At 37.1% G+C, this 21355-nt stretch overlaps 1 protein-coding gene across 2 annotated transcripts; it reads right to left on the bottom strand.

Moving 5' to 3' along the window:
- Positions 1-1392: 1392 nt before the first annotated feature.
- On the bottom strand, positions 1393-20206 carry slc16a4 (solute carrier family 16 member 4). 2 transcript variants are annotated; one of them, XM_082189307.1, is made up of 11 exons: positions 19703-20206; positions 19021-19141; positions 17891-17998; positions 14174-14306; positions 13944-14076; positions 13726-13869; positions 13470-13631; positions 12403-12978; positions 6506-6717; positions 4495-4588; positions 1393-3576 (listed from the first exon to the last, which is right to left on the bottom strand). In XM_082189307.1, exons 3-11 carry the CDS (start codon positions 17911-17913, stop codon positions 3371-3373), a joined length of 1683 nt encoding a protein of 560 aa, XP_082045433.1. In that variant the 5' UTR covers positions 17914-17998; positions 19021-19141; positions 19703-20206; the 3' UTR covers positions 1393-3370. The 2 variants fall into 2 exon arrangements, with proteins under 2 accessions (XP_082045433.1, XP_082045434.1); XM_082189308.1 differs by lacking the exon at positions 19021-19141.
- Between the last annotated feature and the right edge of the window lie 1149 nt (positions 20207-21355).

The following is a 21355-nucleotide window of genomic DNA, read 5'->3' as shown; positions in this document are numbered from 1 at the left end:
TGATATAATTCATCTCTATAACATTTTTACTTGTCCAGTTTCAGTTACGCATTGAGAGAAGACGAAAATGAAGAGTTCTCTCAGTCCATGGCACTCAGCTGTGGTCTCTTATGTGTTCTCTTGTGTCTTCACCACAGTTCTGACTGACTGGCCTGTCTTCTGATGCTATGGAATGGGCCTGGTAACTTGGTAACCGTAGGTCTCCACGGTAACACTCAAACCCCTCCTCTGGCCTCATTTGCATAATCTCTTTGTGTAGTCTTGGCACTTTTCCCTCCCCACTTTTCCAAGCAATGAAAAGACCATATTAAGTCTGGACAGTCCAAAACATTAGCTCATTGTTCCTGGTTGTAGCTTAGTTCTCTCCATAAGCTACCACATGATGACCATACAACTATTTCAGGCCTCACAAGAGGCTTTCTACCCTCTGATCTTAATAAGAATGACCTTACTACTCTTGAGTGATTATTGGAAACTCAAGTTAAATGTGCAAACAGCCAGAATTAGCTTTTTAGAAAGTTAATTCTAAACTATTATACATGTACTAATCATTATAGAGGAGAGCGATCATTGAAATTCTTCATAAATCTGTTTTACAACACAGTATAATGTTGATGTCATAGGTGACCTATCTGCATCCTCTGCTGTTACAACTTAATTTTAACACCGACTATCCCTCTAGCAAGTATATAAGCTGAAATTATTATTTTTTTCACCGTTCTGCTGATCTGAATGGATTCCAGGTGGACAGATCTGTATCTGCTGAGAGAAGATTTGGTTTGTTATTGATTATAAGCCTTTTATTAGTTTTTCATGTTTTCTTTTATGCATGTAACTAATGAGATTTTGCTACATCTTTTTATGTGCTTTTTTTGGTGTCTACAGAACATCAGTGTTGCATTGTGGGTATCCATCCATCAGTGATTAAACACGAAATAGTCTCTCATCACGGCTCACATTTCTGTAAGTACAAGTTAATGTTTTTTTAATCTAAGCATTTTTTTCTCTCCATATTTTAGAATTGAGTAGGTTCATAATACTAATGGGTGCTAATGATTTCTTGTAATACAATATTTTAAATTTTTTATATTAGAGTAATGATGCATTAAAATGTGAAATACTGCCTACCATTGTTGTATGTACTACATTGTGTTCTCAATAAAGATATTTTTACACCACTTTGTTTTGATTTTGATTTTACACATGGAAATGCAATCTTGTTTTCCAAAAAGCTAATAATTAAAATAATGAATGTACTTCAGACAGTTGCATTTTAAAGATTTTAGTATATTTTGATTTGAAGATAAACTGTTTTCTTTTATATTTTCCTCATGGGGAAAAAGGAGAACATCTCTCAGGTATCAACAGATGTTTTACAGAAAACCCAGTTGCTTTGTCAAATTTACTGCGGGCTTTAATTGCAGTCATGTAAATCTTTACAGCTGTGAGCATTGTCAACAATAATTATTCAAAACCTTCAGAAACAGTAAAAAAGAAAAAAAAACTTTGTTAATAACCCCAATACCAGCATAATGCTATCACATTTCCACACAATTACAAAATCATTAACAGTACAGAATTACTGAAGTCTGTCATTGACAATAATATTGTTATTGTGTCCCCTTATTCACCCAAAAATGAAAATTCTGTCATCATTTACTCACCCTGATGTACTCACCCAAAGACATTTTGAAAAATGTAGGTTTCTGGTCCCCATTGGCTTCCATAGTTTTATTTTATTTTATTTCTTTACTATGTAAGTCAATGGGGTCCATCAACTGTTTGGTAAAAACATTCTTCAAAATATCTTTGTGTTCAACAGAAGAAAGAAACTCGTACAGGTTTGGAACAACTTGAGGTTGAATAAATGATGACAGAATTTTCATTGTTGGGTGAACTATACCTTTAACTGTCTTTAAGGCTAGTTTTTGAGTTAACAAACAATGTATACAACATTACCAAAACTTTTCTAACCCATTTCTCCAAAGAAACTTAACTTCATTAAACAATTAAGAGTGATAAAGAAATGCTTTCTGCAAAAAAATAAAAAATTTAATTAGTGGCCAGAGTGTGGCATACTGTTCTTATATTTGTGATGTGCTTATTTGTTAAATGGTCACAGTTGTGCGTGTCTTGCTCATTCTGGTTAGGAAATACTGTTTGTATTTACTTGCTGATGAAAGGAAAGAACTAGACATTCCAGAACATGGATTGCCTGTTAATAGATACAACATTCCAGTAGCAATACATCATTAGTGCCTCTAGAGGGCAAAAGCTCACGCAGAACTTCTTGAGAGAACTGAAACTAGATTGTATTTCTATAAACAAAGGACATGTTCAAAGGCATAGATTGATAAATTATATTTCTATTGCATCTTTGGCTCTCATTACATGATATTTAGCACAGTCATTGTGTACAAAGGCAAATAGTGGCGATAAACATGACACAAAATAAAAAATGACAATAAGTATAAAGGATTTGCACTTTTGAGAAACTCTCCACTTAAAGGCTCACCATCTGGGCCTCTTGTACAGGTACATATGAACCCAAAAGCCAAATGACCTAATTCTTTCAACACTTGGCTCATTAGCATCAGAAGAATATTCACTTGTTCCAGCAAATCTCTTGGTTGTTGTCAGTAGTGAATGACAGTGTGACTGATTTGGCACCAGTGAGAAGAAAAGTCCATGTCTGGAATATTCTGCCCCCAAATGTATTACAGTTGGGGCACTGAAGGCAAAACTAAATCTATGTTGTTTTCAGTCATTGTGCCATTATGTAGTCATTTTCACAGCTTCATAGCAACTGATACACATCAACAGACATGAACAGGCATTAAAGGCTCAAAATGGGGACTCTCAGAAGAAGCAGCCGTCTTAGGCTTATTGCATAGACCCATCTCCATCTGACAAAATACCCTTATTTTAGTTCTAGTTTATTTGCCTAAGTGAGTAAAATGTGTCATGTGATACACAAATTTACAAGCATGTCAGTGGAAGCTTTTGAGTAACTTTCTAGTGAAGGAAGATCCTGATTAATAATGTGCTGGAAAATAAATGCTTATGTGGTGATGAAGACTCTTCATTTTGTTCTTGTGCTGATTTGATTGTCATTAAAGATTGCGGTGAGGGAAACGTATTATTTGTTTATATATCAAACCAATTCAACAAAATCCATTCTCATTCACCCACTAACAAAATAGTTTGCATTGTAGTGTCCTCAAGCATTCATTTATTGGTCTCTATATTCAAATGAACATTAATTTGCTTGCCACACTGTGGTCCCGCCAAATGTTCAGGTCAGGTCCTCTTCCGATCAGAACCACATGACATGGTGGAAAGTAAAATGGCTTTGAGTTTATTTCCTTTATTATACAACACCATTCCTCTGAGGCGCCGGGCAGAAACAGCCATTATTCCACATCAATTCTTCACTCCTCGTCTCCAGCCGTTTCTTTCGGGCTTGCCAGCGTCTCGCCAGAGGCTCGAGAAAAAGAGAAACTGATGATAACAGGTAACACGAACCTGCCAGGTAGAAGGAGCAGTCGTAGGTCTGTGTGTAGTCGTACAGGAAGCCTTCAGGAAAAACGCAATGCGTTAGACATATATTCAACTGTTGGCAGAAGGAATGTTTTCCTTAGAAGTCAATTAAGAAAACAAGGAAAAAACACTTTAGGTTTCATTTTTTTACTTTCCCTTGCAAGATACATTTGCGAACAGTCAGTAACCTAACACTTAAGATGATGGACAGATGGAGAAAACTTTCTTCACTTTCCAGCCCAGAATCTCCCACACCTGTTTTCTGACTGGATACGCTTTTAAAACGACGGCTTGTTTTCGCCACGCAAGCAAAAGCGGGTCAAGTCCGGAAAGGCCTTGGGTAGGATAATAAAATCAGTTTTGCTTCCCTGGCTGCTCATTATTTTTGGTAGGCGGAGGGATTGTGGAAGGGGGCCCTGACAAGATGGTTCATGTTAGCATAACTTTAACGAGTTCAGGGCAAGGTCTATACTCGCCTTCCTAAAGAGGCCCCTCTGCAAGACTTGTATTTCCAAGAATTGTCCCTTCGCTTTACAGCTGTTCAACATAAGGAGATTCTGTATTGGGATTTATTACTGAATATTGCTAATAAATAGCAGCAAATAAAACAAATAAATATATGTTCTATAATCCTGAAAGTAGCCTAAAGGTATTTGTTCAGCATTACATTATGATGAAAATGTGCCAAAAGTCATTTCAATCTAACCAGACAGGTCATCCTATTTTTAGATGGGTTAACATGACTCCCATCTGTAACCCACTTAAATTGGAATATGAAACTAAATGACCGCAGTGTACCTCAAGCCACACACACAGAAGCAGCCTTGCCTTACACATTATAAAGACTGGCCAAGACTTTCCAAAGCTGCAGGTTGTTTTTGTGAGACATCAAGACTGTTTTAACTATTGATGCTTGTGTGATCTAGTCATGGAGCTCATTCAAACTCCACATACCTGCAAGAGGAGGACCTGTGAGACAGCCAAGCCCCACAAAGAACATTGAGAACCCCATCGAGTTGTTCAGCTTTTCAGAACCCACCAAGTCCACCTGGAAAACGCACACAGGAATATGAATGATATTTATGACACATGACAGATTATGACTTCTCTGACTAGGCTAGAAGAAATGGAGCTTTAGTTAGCAAACTCTTTGATATGAAAAATAGACAAAGTTTAAAAAGCACAGTAAATCCCATATTCTTATATTTATAAATACACTTCTTTTCCCCCAAAATGTATAATTATTTATCTAAAATGATGCTTTATATTAAAATGAATGTTTCAGTTATTCTGCTTAATATTGTTTAATAGATACAAAAAAAATTCCAGGACTTTTAATGATTAGAAAGTTCAAAAGGACAGCATTTTATATATATATATATACATACATACATATATATATATATATATATATATATATATATATATATATATATATATATATATATATATATATATATATATATATAATTTTTGTGTTAACAGTATAAAAACTCTTTGCACCTTTGACCAGTTTAATGCATATTTGCTTAATAAAAATCTTTTGCAGACCCTTAACTTTTGAATGGAAGTTTTAAAAAAATTCTAGCACCACGCAGTATGAAACATTTCTGTGATGGAAGAAATTCTTTCACTTTTACTCATCAGTCATAATAGAACAGCTGATTTGCATATCACGATTGAGCAAGTAATGACGTTGTGTTGACACCAATGGTATTTTCTTTTTCTTTTTTTCTTGAGGTTCAGGGAGTTCACTTTTTCTGTTCAAAGCAATTTTCAACATAACTACTTTTTAAATTCAACAAACAATACTTATTTAATGTCCGTGCATGTTGGCAAAAGACTGTTTTCCGCCAGGGTCTTTTTCTGATTCACTGAGAGTGTTTCCATAGGTTGTAAAAATATTTGAAAGGTAAAACCTAAGATTCCTTCCAGAGGAACGGGTGCACTGCAGTGCTGACTGTCAATCTATCCCTCTCTCCTTACACTGCCCTGCACAGTATTACAGCTCAAGAACTCAATGTCTCAATACTTAGAAAGGTACGGAAACCTTTTCATGAGCACATTTAATAAAAGTGAAGGAAGCAGCTCTCAGTACTAGGATGTCGTCAAACCCTGCCAGTCAGTTTACATAAATTATTTTCTCACTTTAAGACAGAAACACCACCGAAACACCACCAAAACTCTATGTACCTACAGAACAATTTGCACTTACATACTCTTTTCAAAACTGTTCAACTTAAGTTCAAAACCTTACATATTACAAAAATGAATAAGACAGCAATTTGCTACATTTCTACAGTAATAACATATTTAAATAAATTCAGAATCTAAAAAATTGAAAAATACTATCAAAACAATTAGATGTAGCAGAACACATACACAGGTGTTAGTCTTTCAATTTCATTACTATCTATACAAAATGCCAGTTCAAAATTATTCCGAAGGAGTCCCATTTTGTATAGATTGTAATGAAATCGAAAGACTAACACCTTTGTAGGTGTTCAGCTACATCTAATTGTTTTGATAGTATTTAATTTTTTAGATTCCGAATTTACTTGAATATGGTAGTACTGTAGAAATGTAGAAAATTGCAGTCTTACTCATTTTTGTATAATGTTAACTTAAGTTCAACAGTTTTTAAGAAAAGTATTTAAACATTAGCCTGTAAAAGTATTTAAACATTAACCTGTATGTAAATAGAGTTGGAGGTGTTTGTGTCGGAGTGAGAGAACAATTCATGAAATTTGAAAGATGTCATCATTGAATGCATTTTGTTCCAAAGCAATGACAAATGATCCACAGTTTATCCCACATAGACTGCTGTTGTGTTCACTGGTGAAGAGTTTTGAAATAAAAATGACCCAAGTATTGAGAAATGGGTCCTAGCGATTGTCAAAAACTGTAATGTCCATATCATAACTAATCAGTTTATACAGTTTATACTCAGTCTGCCAGTACTCACCAGCACAGGAAGTAGTAGGGCCATGTACCCCCCACAAAAGATGGCAAAGAAGATAGCGTAGACCATGAGCAAGATGTATGAGGTGGCCAGAGGGGAGAGAAGATTGACCACACCACACAGGATCAGGTAGGCCTTATGGTAGTGATATTTGTGAACTAGATTCCTGTCTGTCACCCAACCAGATGCAAGTTGGGACACCGTCTCTGTTATACCTGTGAGACAGAAAAGGTTTCATGCTTATACAGTATTGAAGTATTATATTAAGCCACTAGCAGATGGCAACACATTAATGAGTGAGTTTTAAAGTTATGCTAAAATGAAAAGATTTTCTCCTTTGAATAAATCAGAATTTGGTCAACCATCATCAGTTTTAAATGCCGATCACTGCAGATTGGTATCTTATATTATTACCTCACTCTCATGTTGTTCCAAACCTGTTTGACCTCTTTTCAGTATACAAATGAGGGCTCACACTTAGCCTAGTATCTAAATGACTTGTGTATATACATTTACATTTAGTCATTTAGCAGACGCCTTTGTCCAAAGAGACTTACAAATGAAGACTACATTTTGCAAGTCATCATGAAGAGACAAAAACAATGCAAGAAGTGCTCAAAATACAAAGTTCCGGCATTGTATATATTTCAAGTCATTCATTCAATCCTTTCCATTTGTGAGAATCAAGGATGCATTACATTGATCAATAGTGACAGTAAAAACTTTTATAACATTACAGAATATTTCTATATACTATATTATTTTAAATAAATGCTGTTCTTTTGAACTTTCTATTCATCAAAAAATCCTGAAAAAAAGTATCACAGTTTCTTGGGCATCAAATCCGCATAGAATGATTTCTGAAGGATCATGTGAGAACGAAGGCTAACTAATGGCCGATGAAAATTTTGCTTTGCCATCACAGTAATACTGTGTTACTGTTTAAAATTACATTTTAAAATATGTTAAAATAGAAAACAATTTATATTAATATTTCACAATATTTCTGTTTTCACTGTATTTTTGATCATCAAATAAATGCAGCCTTGTGATCATAAGAGACTTCTTAAAAAAAAAAAAAAAAAAATGTTCCCATCCCAAACTGATCTAACAAGAAATGATGAAAAAGAGTTCTTAGCATACTGTCAGTCAGACACGTGCACAGGTAGGGCTCAACCCGTGCAGAGAACATGCTCTTTTTGCCCTTACACTCTGAAGCATACCAGTCAACACTTCATTTCCCCGGGAGTCTCCCGTATTTCACCCCCATCTCCCGCCCCCCTCCCATTTTGTTATTTCTCCCGTGAAACTCTCCTTATTTGTATGGCCCAAAAGTCGTTATATGAATAATCACATCAATATATTATTCCAAGGTTGTCCAGTTGCCAGATCTTGTATGAAACCCATCCAACTCGCGCAACACATCATACAAATGTCAACCCATTTGTGAGCTCAACCTGGGAACCTAGGCCTACAACCCAGTTGTGCCGTCGATATCTGCGCAGGTAGTAGATGCGGGAAGTTACAAATATTTAGCCAATGAAAGTTCTTAAAAAGCACTTGTGTAAATCCTTTTCGATCCTCAAACTGTCAGTAAGCCTGATAACTCCGCCCCCTCTATCTTGACTGAATTAACTGAAGTCCCGCAGCAGCCGCACAGCAGACAGCAGCTGAACGAATTTTTACAAGGGTAAACAAAGATCTTGTTGTTTGAATAAGTACTAAACACTATGTCTATAAAGGCTCATATTATATTTATTTGATGTCTGACTGAGATGTGGGACCTGAGAGAGAGGTCTAGCATTTGCCATCTAGTCATAGCCAATACATAGCCTACACTTAGGCTACTGTGCATACAGTATAGCATTTCTTCTTTTATAGATTTTGGCCAAATGTATTTTACAACAGTAAAAACAGCGCCCATATAGCTACAACAAACTATAGTTTGTAACCTGTTGATGAAAATGTAATGTGATGCCGCCGGCGCCGTTTTAATGACGGACAAAATGCACATTTGCACACATTCGCTGGTAACATATATTTTTAAGAAATTTCTTCTTTGATTTATGATTGCTGATACACTTAATTTATTAACATTTAATAATGTTATGGTAATAATATTAAATTATGGTTAATTCAAGGCTGTTCATATGCATGTATTCGCTATCTAGTTAATTTTTGAATGTATTCTATACTCTCCGCTCGTCTACAGTAAAACATGTTTTTTTTAGGGCTAAAGAAGCCCTGAAAACCTGTATATCTATATTATTATTATGGTTGTTATTAATAGTGAATAAATCTGAAGCTTTTGAGACTATTATTTTGTGTTATTGAATTTGTGATGAACATGTGACCATTTTTTCCCTTTTATGTAGGCTTAATAAATAATTTTAATATAAAAAAAAAAGAAGAAAAAAAAGGGAGAGGGGTCCCCTTTTTCAGTTTCAACACATGCATGTGCACGGCCCTGCTGTCAGTTAATTGCTTTTAGCCTCTGGCGGAATCTATTTTTCATTTCAAAGAGTGACAGAAGAACAGAAGTAATGATAACAGCTCAGTTATTTTGTGGCGTCCTGTACAAAGCGTTCAGTGCTGGTTTGTATATGCTGTTCTCTGAGCCGCAGTTGTGATTGCGTGTCCGTGTGCTGCAGAGCTTTATTGAACATTCTAGGAAAAGACCTGATGCAGCACTATTGCAGATTCATACATACGCAACAGATCCAGAGTGTGACACTCACTGCTGACCTGCAGGCTGCCGCAGTTTATTGGATGTATAAAAAAATGCACATATGCCCCATACGTTGGATCATATTTATCCTGTAATTCATTCATAATCTCTTAAGGAACGAAATGTTTACACAAAAAAACAGAGGTGTTGGCATGATCAACCATACTGACCAGGGCTGTTTCCCAAAAGCATCGTGAGCCTACAGTAAGTTGATCTTAGAACAATTGCCACCAATGGTCTCTAAGATCAACTTAAGCTAAAGATACTTTTGGGAAACACAGCCCAGCTCATGTAGAACTGACGGCTTGAGCTGATGCTGCAGTTCATGCACATGTGGGGTCATTTATTGCTGGCCAGACATAAAACAAAACAGCTGCTCAATGTTTGCGTGTCCTCGGTGCGCCACTAAAGGTGATATCCTGGTGTGCCCCGCTTGGACCCGAAGACATTTTGTGCGTTGTTTGTGTGTTTAAATCCCAGCAGGGCCATTGAGTTTCACAGCTGTTCCTGTCATGCTTTGTACAATGAAACTTTAATACAAAATCTCAGTGACAGAAAGTAGCAAACTGCCTTTATATGGAGGAGCCTAGTCCACAAAACTCTGTAGTGTATAGGGGGACTTTCACCAGGGTAATCGGGCATGTGACAGGTGTTTGTGTCTTTGTGTACTTCACCCAGTGGACACAAAAGGACTGGACGAATGCAATGTCCCCACTACATCAAAGGCGGACAATAGGCCCTCACTGAGGTACAGAGAGTCCAAATGCATGTCCGATCGCTACTAGCTCATTAAAACACAAAACGTGTTTGGCTCGTCTCCTCGCTCTCTTTTGTCCGCATTGCTGCCTCGGTGGCAAGCCACACAATGTCAGGCACTTCAGAACTGGGCACAGAACTACCAAGCTTCGCGTCAGCTACTTGGGCTGTTGCTTAGCGACTTCCCTCAACTCGCCGACTGTGTGTGACCTGCCGCGAGGAGGTGAGCTTTAGTTCCCTGCACACCCTGCCTGATGTGAAAACTGCAAAGTGCAGGTGGGAGGGGGTGGGGGATATGAGACGTTTGGAATACGCGAGTAGCACATTCACACTGAAAATTCCAAAAAGAAAAAGTGCACTTTAAATACTCAGCACTTAATTAACCGAAAAAACTAAGTGTGAAATGTTGGATACTATATTCTCTCAAGTTCCATAGCGGAGGGGGTGAGGCTATCAGACTCTAATGCTGGATTACAAAATAAACGTATCAAATTCATTCACTAAACGGTAGAGTACTCTGTAAAAAAATTTTTTTCAAAAACAAAGATTATTTGACTACATTTTACAAGAAAATGCTGTTTCAGTGTTTCTACTTCCAAATTTCATGTTGTGTTAATGTGTTACTTGCCGTTTCTTTGTAATTATTTGTGAAACTTACTAGCAATTTTTTTCTGGAAGCAGTTTTTAATGACAGCCTAAATCAGGCAAAACAGAAAATGGCAAAAATGCATTAAAGACAGTGGCTTCAAAAAGTATTTGGACACTTAAAAATAAAAGAAATGGCATCTGTGAATAAGTGATGCTAAACTTTTCCCTTTGAGCCATTTTTGCAGTGTTTTATTCATTTAAAATTAAAAAAATTGTGCTTTTGAAGTATTTAAAATAAATTATATTTGGTTTGATATTTTGTCATATTATTAGAGACATTCATACATTTTAGGCGAGACTCTGAAAAGTGACTTTTTGGCTTACTATAAAGTAGGGATACACGATTGCATTTTATTCTTAATTTATTTTCACAAAATAGTTAATAATTTTATTACTGGTCAATGGTCATTTGGTTATAACATGAAAATAACCAACAGCTTATCACATCGGTCAGAATTTTATTTAAAATTAAAATAGGGCCTGGCACGTTAAAAACGACAACAGACATTGTGAAAAGAGAGCCTTCATCAGGGTGTGTATTGCATTAAAAATATAGATAATTAAGAAGGTGTTGCATGTTTAGAGTACTACATGTCCTGAAAACATGTTGGTGGGCGTGGGGGGTGGGGTAGTATTCGTTACTACTATCTTTTGGTAAAGAAATGTAAATTGAAAAACGCATGTTTGAGTAAACTCATTTGAGTAAATTTTCATTCACTACGGCATTTTTGACAGGGCACTTACAAGCCCTCTGGTTTTAGCCACTGGGCCAAAGTTCATTATTTATGTAAGAGAACTCATTGCATAACACTGCAGATTTTAAACTGCTCACAAATAATTAATGTGAAGTTGGCTGCGTTTGCATCAACCCTTTGAAACCCATATGGGAGCACATCTTGTTGCAAAGCACAATGGCCTTAGTGCATCTCTCAGGTACGGCTTTATGGCTTTCCAGAAACACAGCACTGATGAAGCCAGAAAAAAAATCTGTTCTCTGGCACCGCTAATGACACGCGGTTCACTAGCACTGACATTACAGGGTCTTTCAATTTTCCACAGCACAGCTCAGCAGTGCTTACGTCCTATTGATTTCTTCTACTGTAACACATTATTAGTGTACAATTGAACTGTTGCAGCCAGAGAACAGCAATAGCAAACATGCTGACTTAGAGGACTTTTTTATGCAATAGGTAACTTTGAAAGTTAGGTAACTTAGAAAGAGAGTTAGAAAGGTAACTTAGAAAGAGAGTTAGAAAGGTAACTTAGAAAGGGAGACCGGGCTTTTGCCATAGTCGGCCCCAAATTGTGGAATAGCCTTCTGTTATCTATTAGGGTAATCGCTACAGAATTTCTGTTTAAAACTAAACTTGTGACACTGTCACACATGACACATGTTTTAACCACTCTATATATTATATAAAACCTACCTTTTACAGAAGGCTTATTATATGTGAGTCTTTCTGAGCTTGTTTTCTGTATATAAAATGTCTTTGTATGTAATTTTATTTTATTGTTTTGATTGGTGTTGTTTTTAAATTTTTTATACAGCACAATGGTCAGCGACTGTTGTTTTATTGTGCTATATAAATAAACTAAAACTAAAACTAAACTTTGTAATTAGAATCTTCATGTAACCTTTGTCTATATTTTCCCCTGCTAATGCAAAATTAATTCTGTAAAAAGAACTTTATACTTAAAATAGATGACAGTGGGAAAACAAAACTCTAGTGTTACATACTGTAGGTTGGTCAAAGGTAATTTGACTCACCAGCCACAGAGATGATGAAGGAAGCATCCATGGGGTCGATGCCCAGGTTCCGGGCCCTTGCAGACAAATGGAAGTAAGGGATAAAATAAGCCAGCTGACTGAAGACTAGCGACCAGGTGTAGATGCAAAAGAAAGGGTTCTTCAACAGCGAGAAGTCCAGCACTTTTTGGGGGGTTTCAGGAAGAGTTTCTGTTTTGCTGTTCTCAAGTAACGCATCCACAGGGGAAACCCCATTCATCTCAGGGGACGTTTTAACTTGGCTGCCATCCGTTCCGTTCACACCATTCTGGATGGATTTTTTGAGTTCCGGATGTGGAAGAGTGTTCTGCTCATGAGCTGGGTTCTCTATTATAAGTGTGTCCCTGTGATTGGTGGATGAGCTGTCCATTTTGGAAGTGCCATTGGACACAGGCGTGTTGCCATTCATATTGTTCTTAAGAGGATCTTTCTCTGACCCAGCCTGATGAAGGGTGGAGTTTGACATGGGTGAAGCTGGAGGTCTAACGTTAATGGGCCGCAAAAGCATCCCAGAAGCCACAAGGTTCAGCATCAAACCTCCCAAAATCAACAGAGCTCCTAAAGACAGAACAAAAAACAGTCAGTATAAATAATACGATTTATTTGTTCATTGAAAGGAATTTACACTTTTATTAAGCAAGGATTTGTTAAATTACTCCAAAATTACAGTAAAGACATTTCGTGAGCTTAGAATTATAAGGTTCTATCTACACTTTTGGTCGAAATTGAGTTTTTGACATAATCTGATCCATTAGGTGTTTATTAATGCCTGTGTGGTGTTATTTTTGTAAATAAATATTTTGTTAGTAGTTATTAATAAAATAAAAAAGGTTCCATCTCTCCATTGCCAGCTGGGATGTAAAAACTTTTAAAAACTACCCTAAACGGAGATAGAACCTTATAATTCTAAGCTCACGATTTATATTGTTACACAAAATGTCTAATTCAAATAAATGCAGTTCTTCAAACTTTCAAAGTCTCCTCAAAGAATCCTGAAAAAAATCCATTACATAACAATTTTTATAATAATGCAGCCGAAAGCCAATTACCCTGCCAAGCATACTGATCCAAAAGCAGCTGAGTGAAAGGAGCGAGGGCAAAGGTCAGTCCCATGCCAGAGCGTCCAATAGAATATGCAGTTGCCAGTCTCTTTCGGAAATAGGTCACTGTTACAACAGATGTGGCCTGATAAAGAAGAGCAAACCCGAGACCTGGAAAAATCAAAGTTTTGTAGTTGACTTATTGCATGATAACCCTCCAATATTTAACTTTGATTTATAAAACAAAACATAACAAAATACTCACCAACAACTAACCCCATGCTAATATAAAGGTAGATCACGCTGGTGGCAAATATGCTGGAGAGAAAGCCGGCGCTGACTAAAAGCGCCCCCGCTATGGAGGTAATCCTGTTCCCCAGCTTGGCACAGGCCACCGAGGCCAACGGACCTAACGGGTCACAAACAAAGTTCATGATCTGTCATATTAACCCTTTGGTTCAAAGGTTGCTATGGTGACCGTACCTCCGGAGAGCCTGAGACTGGACATTATAGATCCAATCCAGCTGATGCTCTCAGACGAGCCTCCAAACTCATCCTGCAGTGCCACAAAGAAGATACCAAAGCTCTTCAATGTACCCATCACCAACACGTTCACCTGAAAAGACACCAGAAGATTTTAGCTCATTACAAAAAAAATTCCAGTTCTATCATAACAAAGATGCTCTAAATCAAAGGTGTCATTCATGACATACCAGAAAACAATGCAGAACCACCATCCAACCCCAACCGCCATCTGGTGGGTCCACATACACAACCTCATTCTTTTCATTCTTCATGGTCTTGGCTTTTTCTTCATTGCAGGAGGTTTTGGCAGCCTTGCCATCACTAGAACATTATCACATCCACTTAATACATTTAATACACTTACCCCTGGTCTCACAGACAAGGCTTAAGCCTAGTCCAGACTAAAATGCATGTCTGAGCTGTTTTACCTGAAAGCAACTTGCACTGAGATATCTTAAGATATGCCAGTGCCATTGTTTTGTCTCAAGAAGCACATCAGTAATGTTTTGTTCCAAAGCATATTTATAATAGCTACTTAAATGCCCTAATTGAACTAAGGTTTAATCCTGGCTTAATCTAAACCATGTCTGTGAAACCAGGCCGTAATACAATACATCCACTAGTAAGAGATAAAGTTTCATCAGTATCATGAGACCATGTAGACTGTTCACAGTGTCAGTCCAATTCCAATTATATGTGGATCTGATTGGAATGTGATCTAAAGCCTCGTTCAGACTGTCAGTCCAAATCTGATTTTTGTGCATATCCGACTGGAATCCGGTCACATTTAGCAAATGTGAACGCGGTATAAAAAACATGTACTAATCCATTTTTGAGCAACATTCTTGTGGTTTGAAATCCTATACAAAATGCATTTCTGGAAATCCGTTTCAGTCTGAGCGCTCTAATCAGATTTCACGTAGTTAGTTTATGTCAATTTCTTTCCATTTAAAACGTAAACATGTCAGACATTGTTATAGTAAATGTGCTGAAAGTCGCTGCAGAAACAAGGTTGTGTTGTTGCAAAGTGCCGGTCGAGCAGAAAATTACAATATAATGGAGACATGTTAAATTTTGTTTTCAATTCAACAGCAACGTGGAAGGGTTCACAAAAAGATGTTGTCTTATTTACAACATGACAATATGTAGCCACCGCGCTGGACTACCTCTTCTGAGGCAGCGGCAGAAACATAGGTGGCTGCTGGTATGCGCAGCTTTATTCCATGCTGTTGTCTCCACCGGTCTCAAAACATGTCTTCATTTAAAGGCTATTGTAATTTTCTGCTTGACTGGCACTTTTTAACAACACAGCGACCTTTAGCATGTTTCCTATAACAACGTCTGGCATGTTCTCAGTGACTCGAGAAAGCTACGTAAACCACGCAAAATCTGATTAGAGCGATCAGACTGAAACAGACTTCTAGAAATGCGATTTGAATAGGATTGTGGCTCAAAACGGATTTAATGTGATTTCTCGCGTTTACACTTGCTAAAGGTGATCGGATTCCAAACGGACATAGAGATCAGATTTGAACTGACAGTCTGAACGAGGCTAAATATTGTAGGCTACTGTTTATTTTCTGAAACATACAAAAAAAGGGCTTCCGTGAACACATTAGGTAATTTACATCAATAGGTTCAATGAAAACAAAGACAAATGTACCAAAGATAGTCATTTTTGATTTTTCTATCTCTTTTGCACTGGACCTAAAAACAGTATCGCCAGCATAATGTGGTGTGATTTTAGGTTATTTAAATATTTTCTGTTCCAGGGGGTAGTAGATTATGATGACATCAGTAGTACCATGCTCTGTTTAGAGTGGTTAAAATTTGAGTAAACATGAGGATGCCACTGGTTTAATCTGGTGATCAGTATGAGGTGAGGCGTTTTGGATCCAGGCCTGAGACCTCTTTATTTACAGCTGATACAGCTGAATACAATGTGTGTCTAGTAGTGTTCAAAATGACACAGAGAGACTGAGCGAAAGAACGGTCAAAGGGTAACGGGTTCGTTCAAACAAACACCTGGCATAAAGTTAACCAAACTGCGAGTCCCTGTGCGGAGGTGGTGGATCCTTTGAAATATTTCACAGAGATAAATGTTTGCTCAACTATAAATACAGAGCAATCAAAGTCAGCACCACAGGTGGTTCCAGCTGAAGCAGGAACATGAGGAAATTTGCTGATTTTAAAATGTATGTGTGCATATTTACCGTACACACAACATCTGTATAGAATTATATATTTTTTTATCTTAAAGGTATAGTTCAATCTCCAAGCTCCAAAAAGCACAAAAAAACACCATCAAAGCCTCACAGAAGTAGTCCATATGATGATATGATTATATATATATTTTTTAATTAACGATTCGATAGCTTTGCATGAGAAATAGACTAAAATGTAATGCTTTATTAACTGAAGTCATGGTCATCATTCACTTTCATTGTATGAAAAGAGCATTCTGCTATAAACATCTCCTTTTGAAGTAAATGACAAGAACATGTTCTTTGTTGAATGAACTATCCCTTTATCTAAAGACTGGCCCACACTAAGATAAAAAAATAAAAAAATTGTGAGAGACCACAAACATGACAATAAAAAAAATTCATACATTTAACGGTTTTGTTCCCATAGTGTGTGGAGTGCCGTAATGTGACCAAGACAGCACACCACACACTAACAGATTCCATTCACAAACAAAAAACCAGAGTCCCGACTGTGGACATGGAAAAATCTCACAAAATCTCTTGCGGTCATTAACACACATCACACCACAGGGAAATCTGATAAAAAATAATATGTAGAGCCATCAAGATAATCTGAATTTTACCAAGGATTTTCGGAAGAGGAGAATTGAGCACAAAATCGGCCTGATTATCTTGAAGTGTGTATGCTGTTAAGTGTGTAGAACTTTTAAAGACAAAAACAGTTCTGGAAATTCAGTGTTTCACTGATGAAAACACAACTGTGTCAAGAAAATATGTGGTTTGTCTCGTTCAAGTAGTTGGCTGTTCCTTCAAGAGAAGATGTGGAGAGGCCAAAGCATGCAGAAACTGCTTAGAGGATTACAGAGCAATGAATTGGGCCAGTGTGTTGTAAGTGAAAACATTTCCTTCCATGTGCTTACCGCGGGCCACCCCGGAGTGTGTCTCCATGTGTGTGTGTGCTTGCATGCATGTATGTAAGATCACAAGTGTAAATGCCTCGGTTCAAGGGAAAGTGCAGGAAGTTATATTGGTTAGGTACTGCAGCAGACTACGATCCACCCTGTTCCTCACTCTCATTCTCACTCAAAAGCCTCTTAAAAATCCACAAATTGCATTTTTGGTAATTGCCCTAGGCAGCAATTGAGTGAGCAACATTAGTGGAAAATGCACATAGAGGAAAAGGGCCGTCCATTAGGCATTCTCAAGTCTTAAAGGAATAGTTGATCCAAATTCTGTTATCATTTACTCTTCTCAAACCTGTTTCAAACCTGTCTTTCTCGGCTGAACACAAAGGAAGATATTTTGAAGAATGCCGGTAACCAGACAGTTGACGGACCCCATTGACTTCCATAGTAGGAAAAAAAAATATTATGAAAGTCAATGGGGTCCATCAACTGTTTGGCTACTGATATTCTTTAAAATATCTTCTTTTGTGTTCAGCAGTAGAAAGAAATTCATACAGGTTTTAAACTACTTGAGGGAGAGTAAATGATGACAGAATTTTCATTTTAAAGTGAACTAAGAGCAGAAACTAAACAAAACATTTTAACATCCTAAATATGACATTTTCAATTTTAGAGTCACTAACATGGAAAAGCAGAGTTGTGGATTATGACAATAATATAAAATTCACAAAATCGATCAATAATGTTAGAGCCATGATGATTAAATAAAAGGACAATGGAATTGCAGACTCACCAGTGTTGCTCTTTTGGAAGCATAGTTGTAGCACTTGAAAATGAAGGGCCTTATTTATGTGTCATCTTCTGCATGAAGCTCAACTAGTAGATCCCGTATTTGACAAACCTGTTACACAAAATCTGTTATAACTTGCTGTGTTTTGGATCTTCCCCACACAAGAATCTTTAATCATTGGGTGTTCAAGGTGTGCGACTGTGCGCATACTTAAAATAATTATTTTTCACAATTTTCATGATTTCTGTCAAGACACATGACGCAGATAATCCTACATTCATTGTTAGAAATCAGTCTAGTCTGACTTGGGGATCACAAGCCTTCATAACTGCGGTGACTTTTGAGGTGAAAAGTCAAGAGTATACTGCTTTTGGCGCAATTCTTTTTTTTTTTTACAAAATTGTCGGTTGTAGGCATACCTGTGAAGAACTTTACACCCCTGTGATTGTGCAGCAGTTTTTCTTGTTTTGGATTTTTGCAGGGGGTTGGTCCTTTTTAATTAGTTATATCACCTTAATTCAAGTAAGAATTGCATTTAAATCTATAAATCTCACTCATTGGATGAATCTGCTAATGTTATCTTGTCATTGTGACATTACAGCTAGGCGAAGGAAATCCTTTGACCTCTCCATTGATTTTCTGTATGTTTTCTAAACACATATTCACAGAAGTACATTTCCACACATTGGCTCTACCAGTGTCTTCACATCAAACATTTAGATTCTACAAAACATACACAACTTATAACAATGTAAAACATAATAGTAGGTTTGGTAAGATTGAGTAAGATTAACAGAGCATATTCTAACTTTGGATATATATTATGATACAACATCTCTCTTCTAGTTTACTTTATTAATGCACTGCCATTGCCATTTATGAAAACTGGCCACGTGACTCCTAACTTTTATTTAAACAAATGTTTTGCACCCTTCAAAGATGCACATTGGGAACGCACTGTTCAGGACATCCCACATGTCTACAACGTGATCATCCTCAAACACCAACAACTACATCGACGACGACTAAGTGAGGTTGTATAGTTAAACGTCTGAAAAAGCTTAGTTTATAATCCTATACCATGCCACAAAACATTGGGGAAAATCACGAGGGTATTGCACGTATGCACTTACCCCAAACGCCCAAGCTGATGCTGTCGCGCGCTGTCCGCAGCCGCATAGCGCTCGTGTGTGGTTCGCGCGAGCCCAGCGGCGTTCATGTGAGTGCGCGCTACTGGAGTGCAGTACTTTACACCTATCGATAACAGTCGATGAAAAAACAATGTCATTAAACCTTCGGCATTGTACTATCAATGATTCATGTTCTGATAAAACATGTCGGGTTATACTTTACTGTATAAGTGAAGTAGCGTAACACACACAAAAAGTTAATCCCAAATAGGTTACCTGCCGTTTTACACGAGTATGTTGCCTACCAAATTTTTCAAATAAATTAAATAATTAACAAAACCGCGAAAACACACATTTGCTAGATTACAATGATTCAACTATTCATTTTAAAGGTAAACAAATTCGAAAAGTAAATAAAATTATACTTTTTTTCAAGTAAAGCATCAAATAGGCTAGCCTACTTTATTTTATGACTTACTGGACACAGAAATCCATAAAAAAACAAAAAGAAAAAAACATTCGCTATTAAAATGACTCGTGAGAGAGACACTTAAAAAGAGAAACTATAGAAACACTTGTTATAGGCTATAACTTGTGTCTGCAACCGAACAATTTATTCTGTGAATTGTCAAGGACCATTTTATAAATGGAAACATATGGTTGGCGACAAAAAATAAGGACTTACCATATTTCCCGAAACGATATCAGTCAGTTTATTCCAGATTTCACTTGTTAAGACTTAATTTGTGTAGACGTTTCCTAATGCGCGCATCTGCAGTTGCGCTGCGGGCAACATCCGTGGATTTCCCGGTTACAGCTCCTCCTATGTGCTGGTATATCTTCTCAGAATCATCCCTGAACATGGCTGGACCCCCTGTGCTGGATTTATCTTACTTTCTGAAAGTTTGGCCCTAGTCTCTGAGTATCTCTAGGGTCACATCTGACCCCTTGGACCGGCACAGATCGGATGCAATGCGCTCAGGCTGTGCAGAGCCAAATACTGCCCCAGTGCATTTAATGACCATGTGACCGGAACCTAGTAGCCAAGCATCGAAGTGGAACTAATTTCATTGGCTTTCCTGGACAGTGCCTATTTGAAAGAGGTCACTACACTGTGACAGCTTCAGGGGCAAATTATGAATGCATAGGTATCACCATGCGTGGAAAAACCCTAAATGCAGTAAAGTGAGATGCTCAGGCCCTTAGAAGGTTGGTTGAAGGCAGGTTAATATTTGAGGCTGTTAGAACACAGGTAAATAGACAGTAATGAATGACAGACTGTCCTGAATGATCTAGATATTTTAATACTGCAGCAGGTAAACATTGCCATGTGTCCTCCTTTAGTCAGGTCTCATTATGGCACAATGACAAACCTTCCATAAATACACATGTATTCTGAAATGTTATAATAACCATACAAATGTACTTAGAGAATATTTATCTGCTGACTTAAACACACACAAACCTTCTGCAATGTTTAGTTTACCCCGAAATTGTCAAACTATTTGGAGCTGCAATTCAGATAATATAATATGTCCTTTTGGTTGTATATGGCTATATACAAAAAAATCCAATGCATTTCTTTCAACTGTGTTTTTCTCTTAATAGTCATGGAATTATGTTATGTTTACATGCTAAGATGATGATTACATTGTGTTCTGTTGTCAGTGCTGTTTTTGTGCTCTGAAAGTTAGACATTCAGAACATCTACTAAACATTACAAATAATACATTACAGATACAGTACGTCAAAGAATGGGAAAAAAACTATACCTTGATTCTTAGCATTCATGCTACTGAAGGGGGTGGATTGGAATCCACTGCTGCTTCAATGCATATGTAATGAGTGATTATAATCAAGGTATTAATCAATATTTTTCAATAGAGTTGAATGACTTCTCTAAGCTTCTGAGATTTGACTTTGTTATAGAAGTTACCAGTGTGATCACTGACATGTTCTTTTCATGTATTCTCTAATGTCTGTATTTGATATGAATGCAGTAACAGTGCTTGCTCATTTAGCCCGGCTTCCAGAAATGAAATATGGAAAGATGTTTTGTTTGAGAAAGGTCTTCAACATGTGTCAATACATACATCTATTTTTCTAGGGTACTCTGACAACTATGGTCACAGGGGTCAAAGAAGTCTATAGTTTAAGGGACCATCTCTTTGTTAAAACCTTACTTTCCAGTTAGACTAAAGTGTAGCTCTCCCTGAGAGAAATAATGCATTATCTTGATGTTTTGAGATGACTCTCCTGTTTATAGTTAGAGCCTGGCCAAATCCAACCTTGGAAAAGCTGTGTGTCAGTGTGTGTGTGTTAGTCAATCTCCAATAAT

Source organism: Leuciscus leuciscus (assembly GCF_965113295.1).
Source record: "Leuciscus leuciscus genome assembly, chromosome: 13".
Taxonomy (NCBI): domain Eukaryota; kingdom Metazoa; phylum Chordata; class Actinopteri; order Cypriniformes; family Leuciscidae; genus Leuciscus; species Leuciscus leuciscus.
This window is presented reverse-complemented; position numbering and strand designations above follow the sequence as displayed.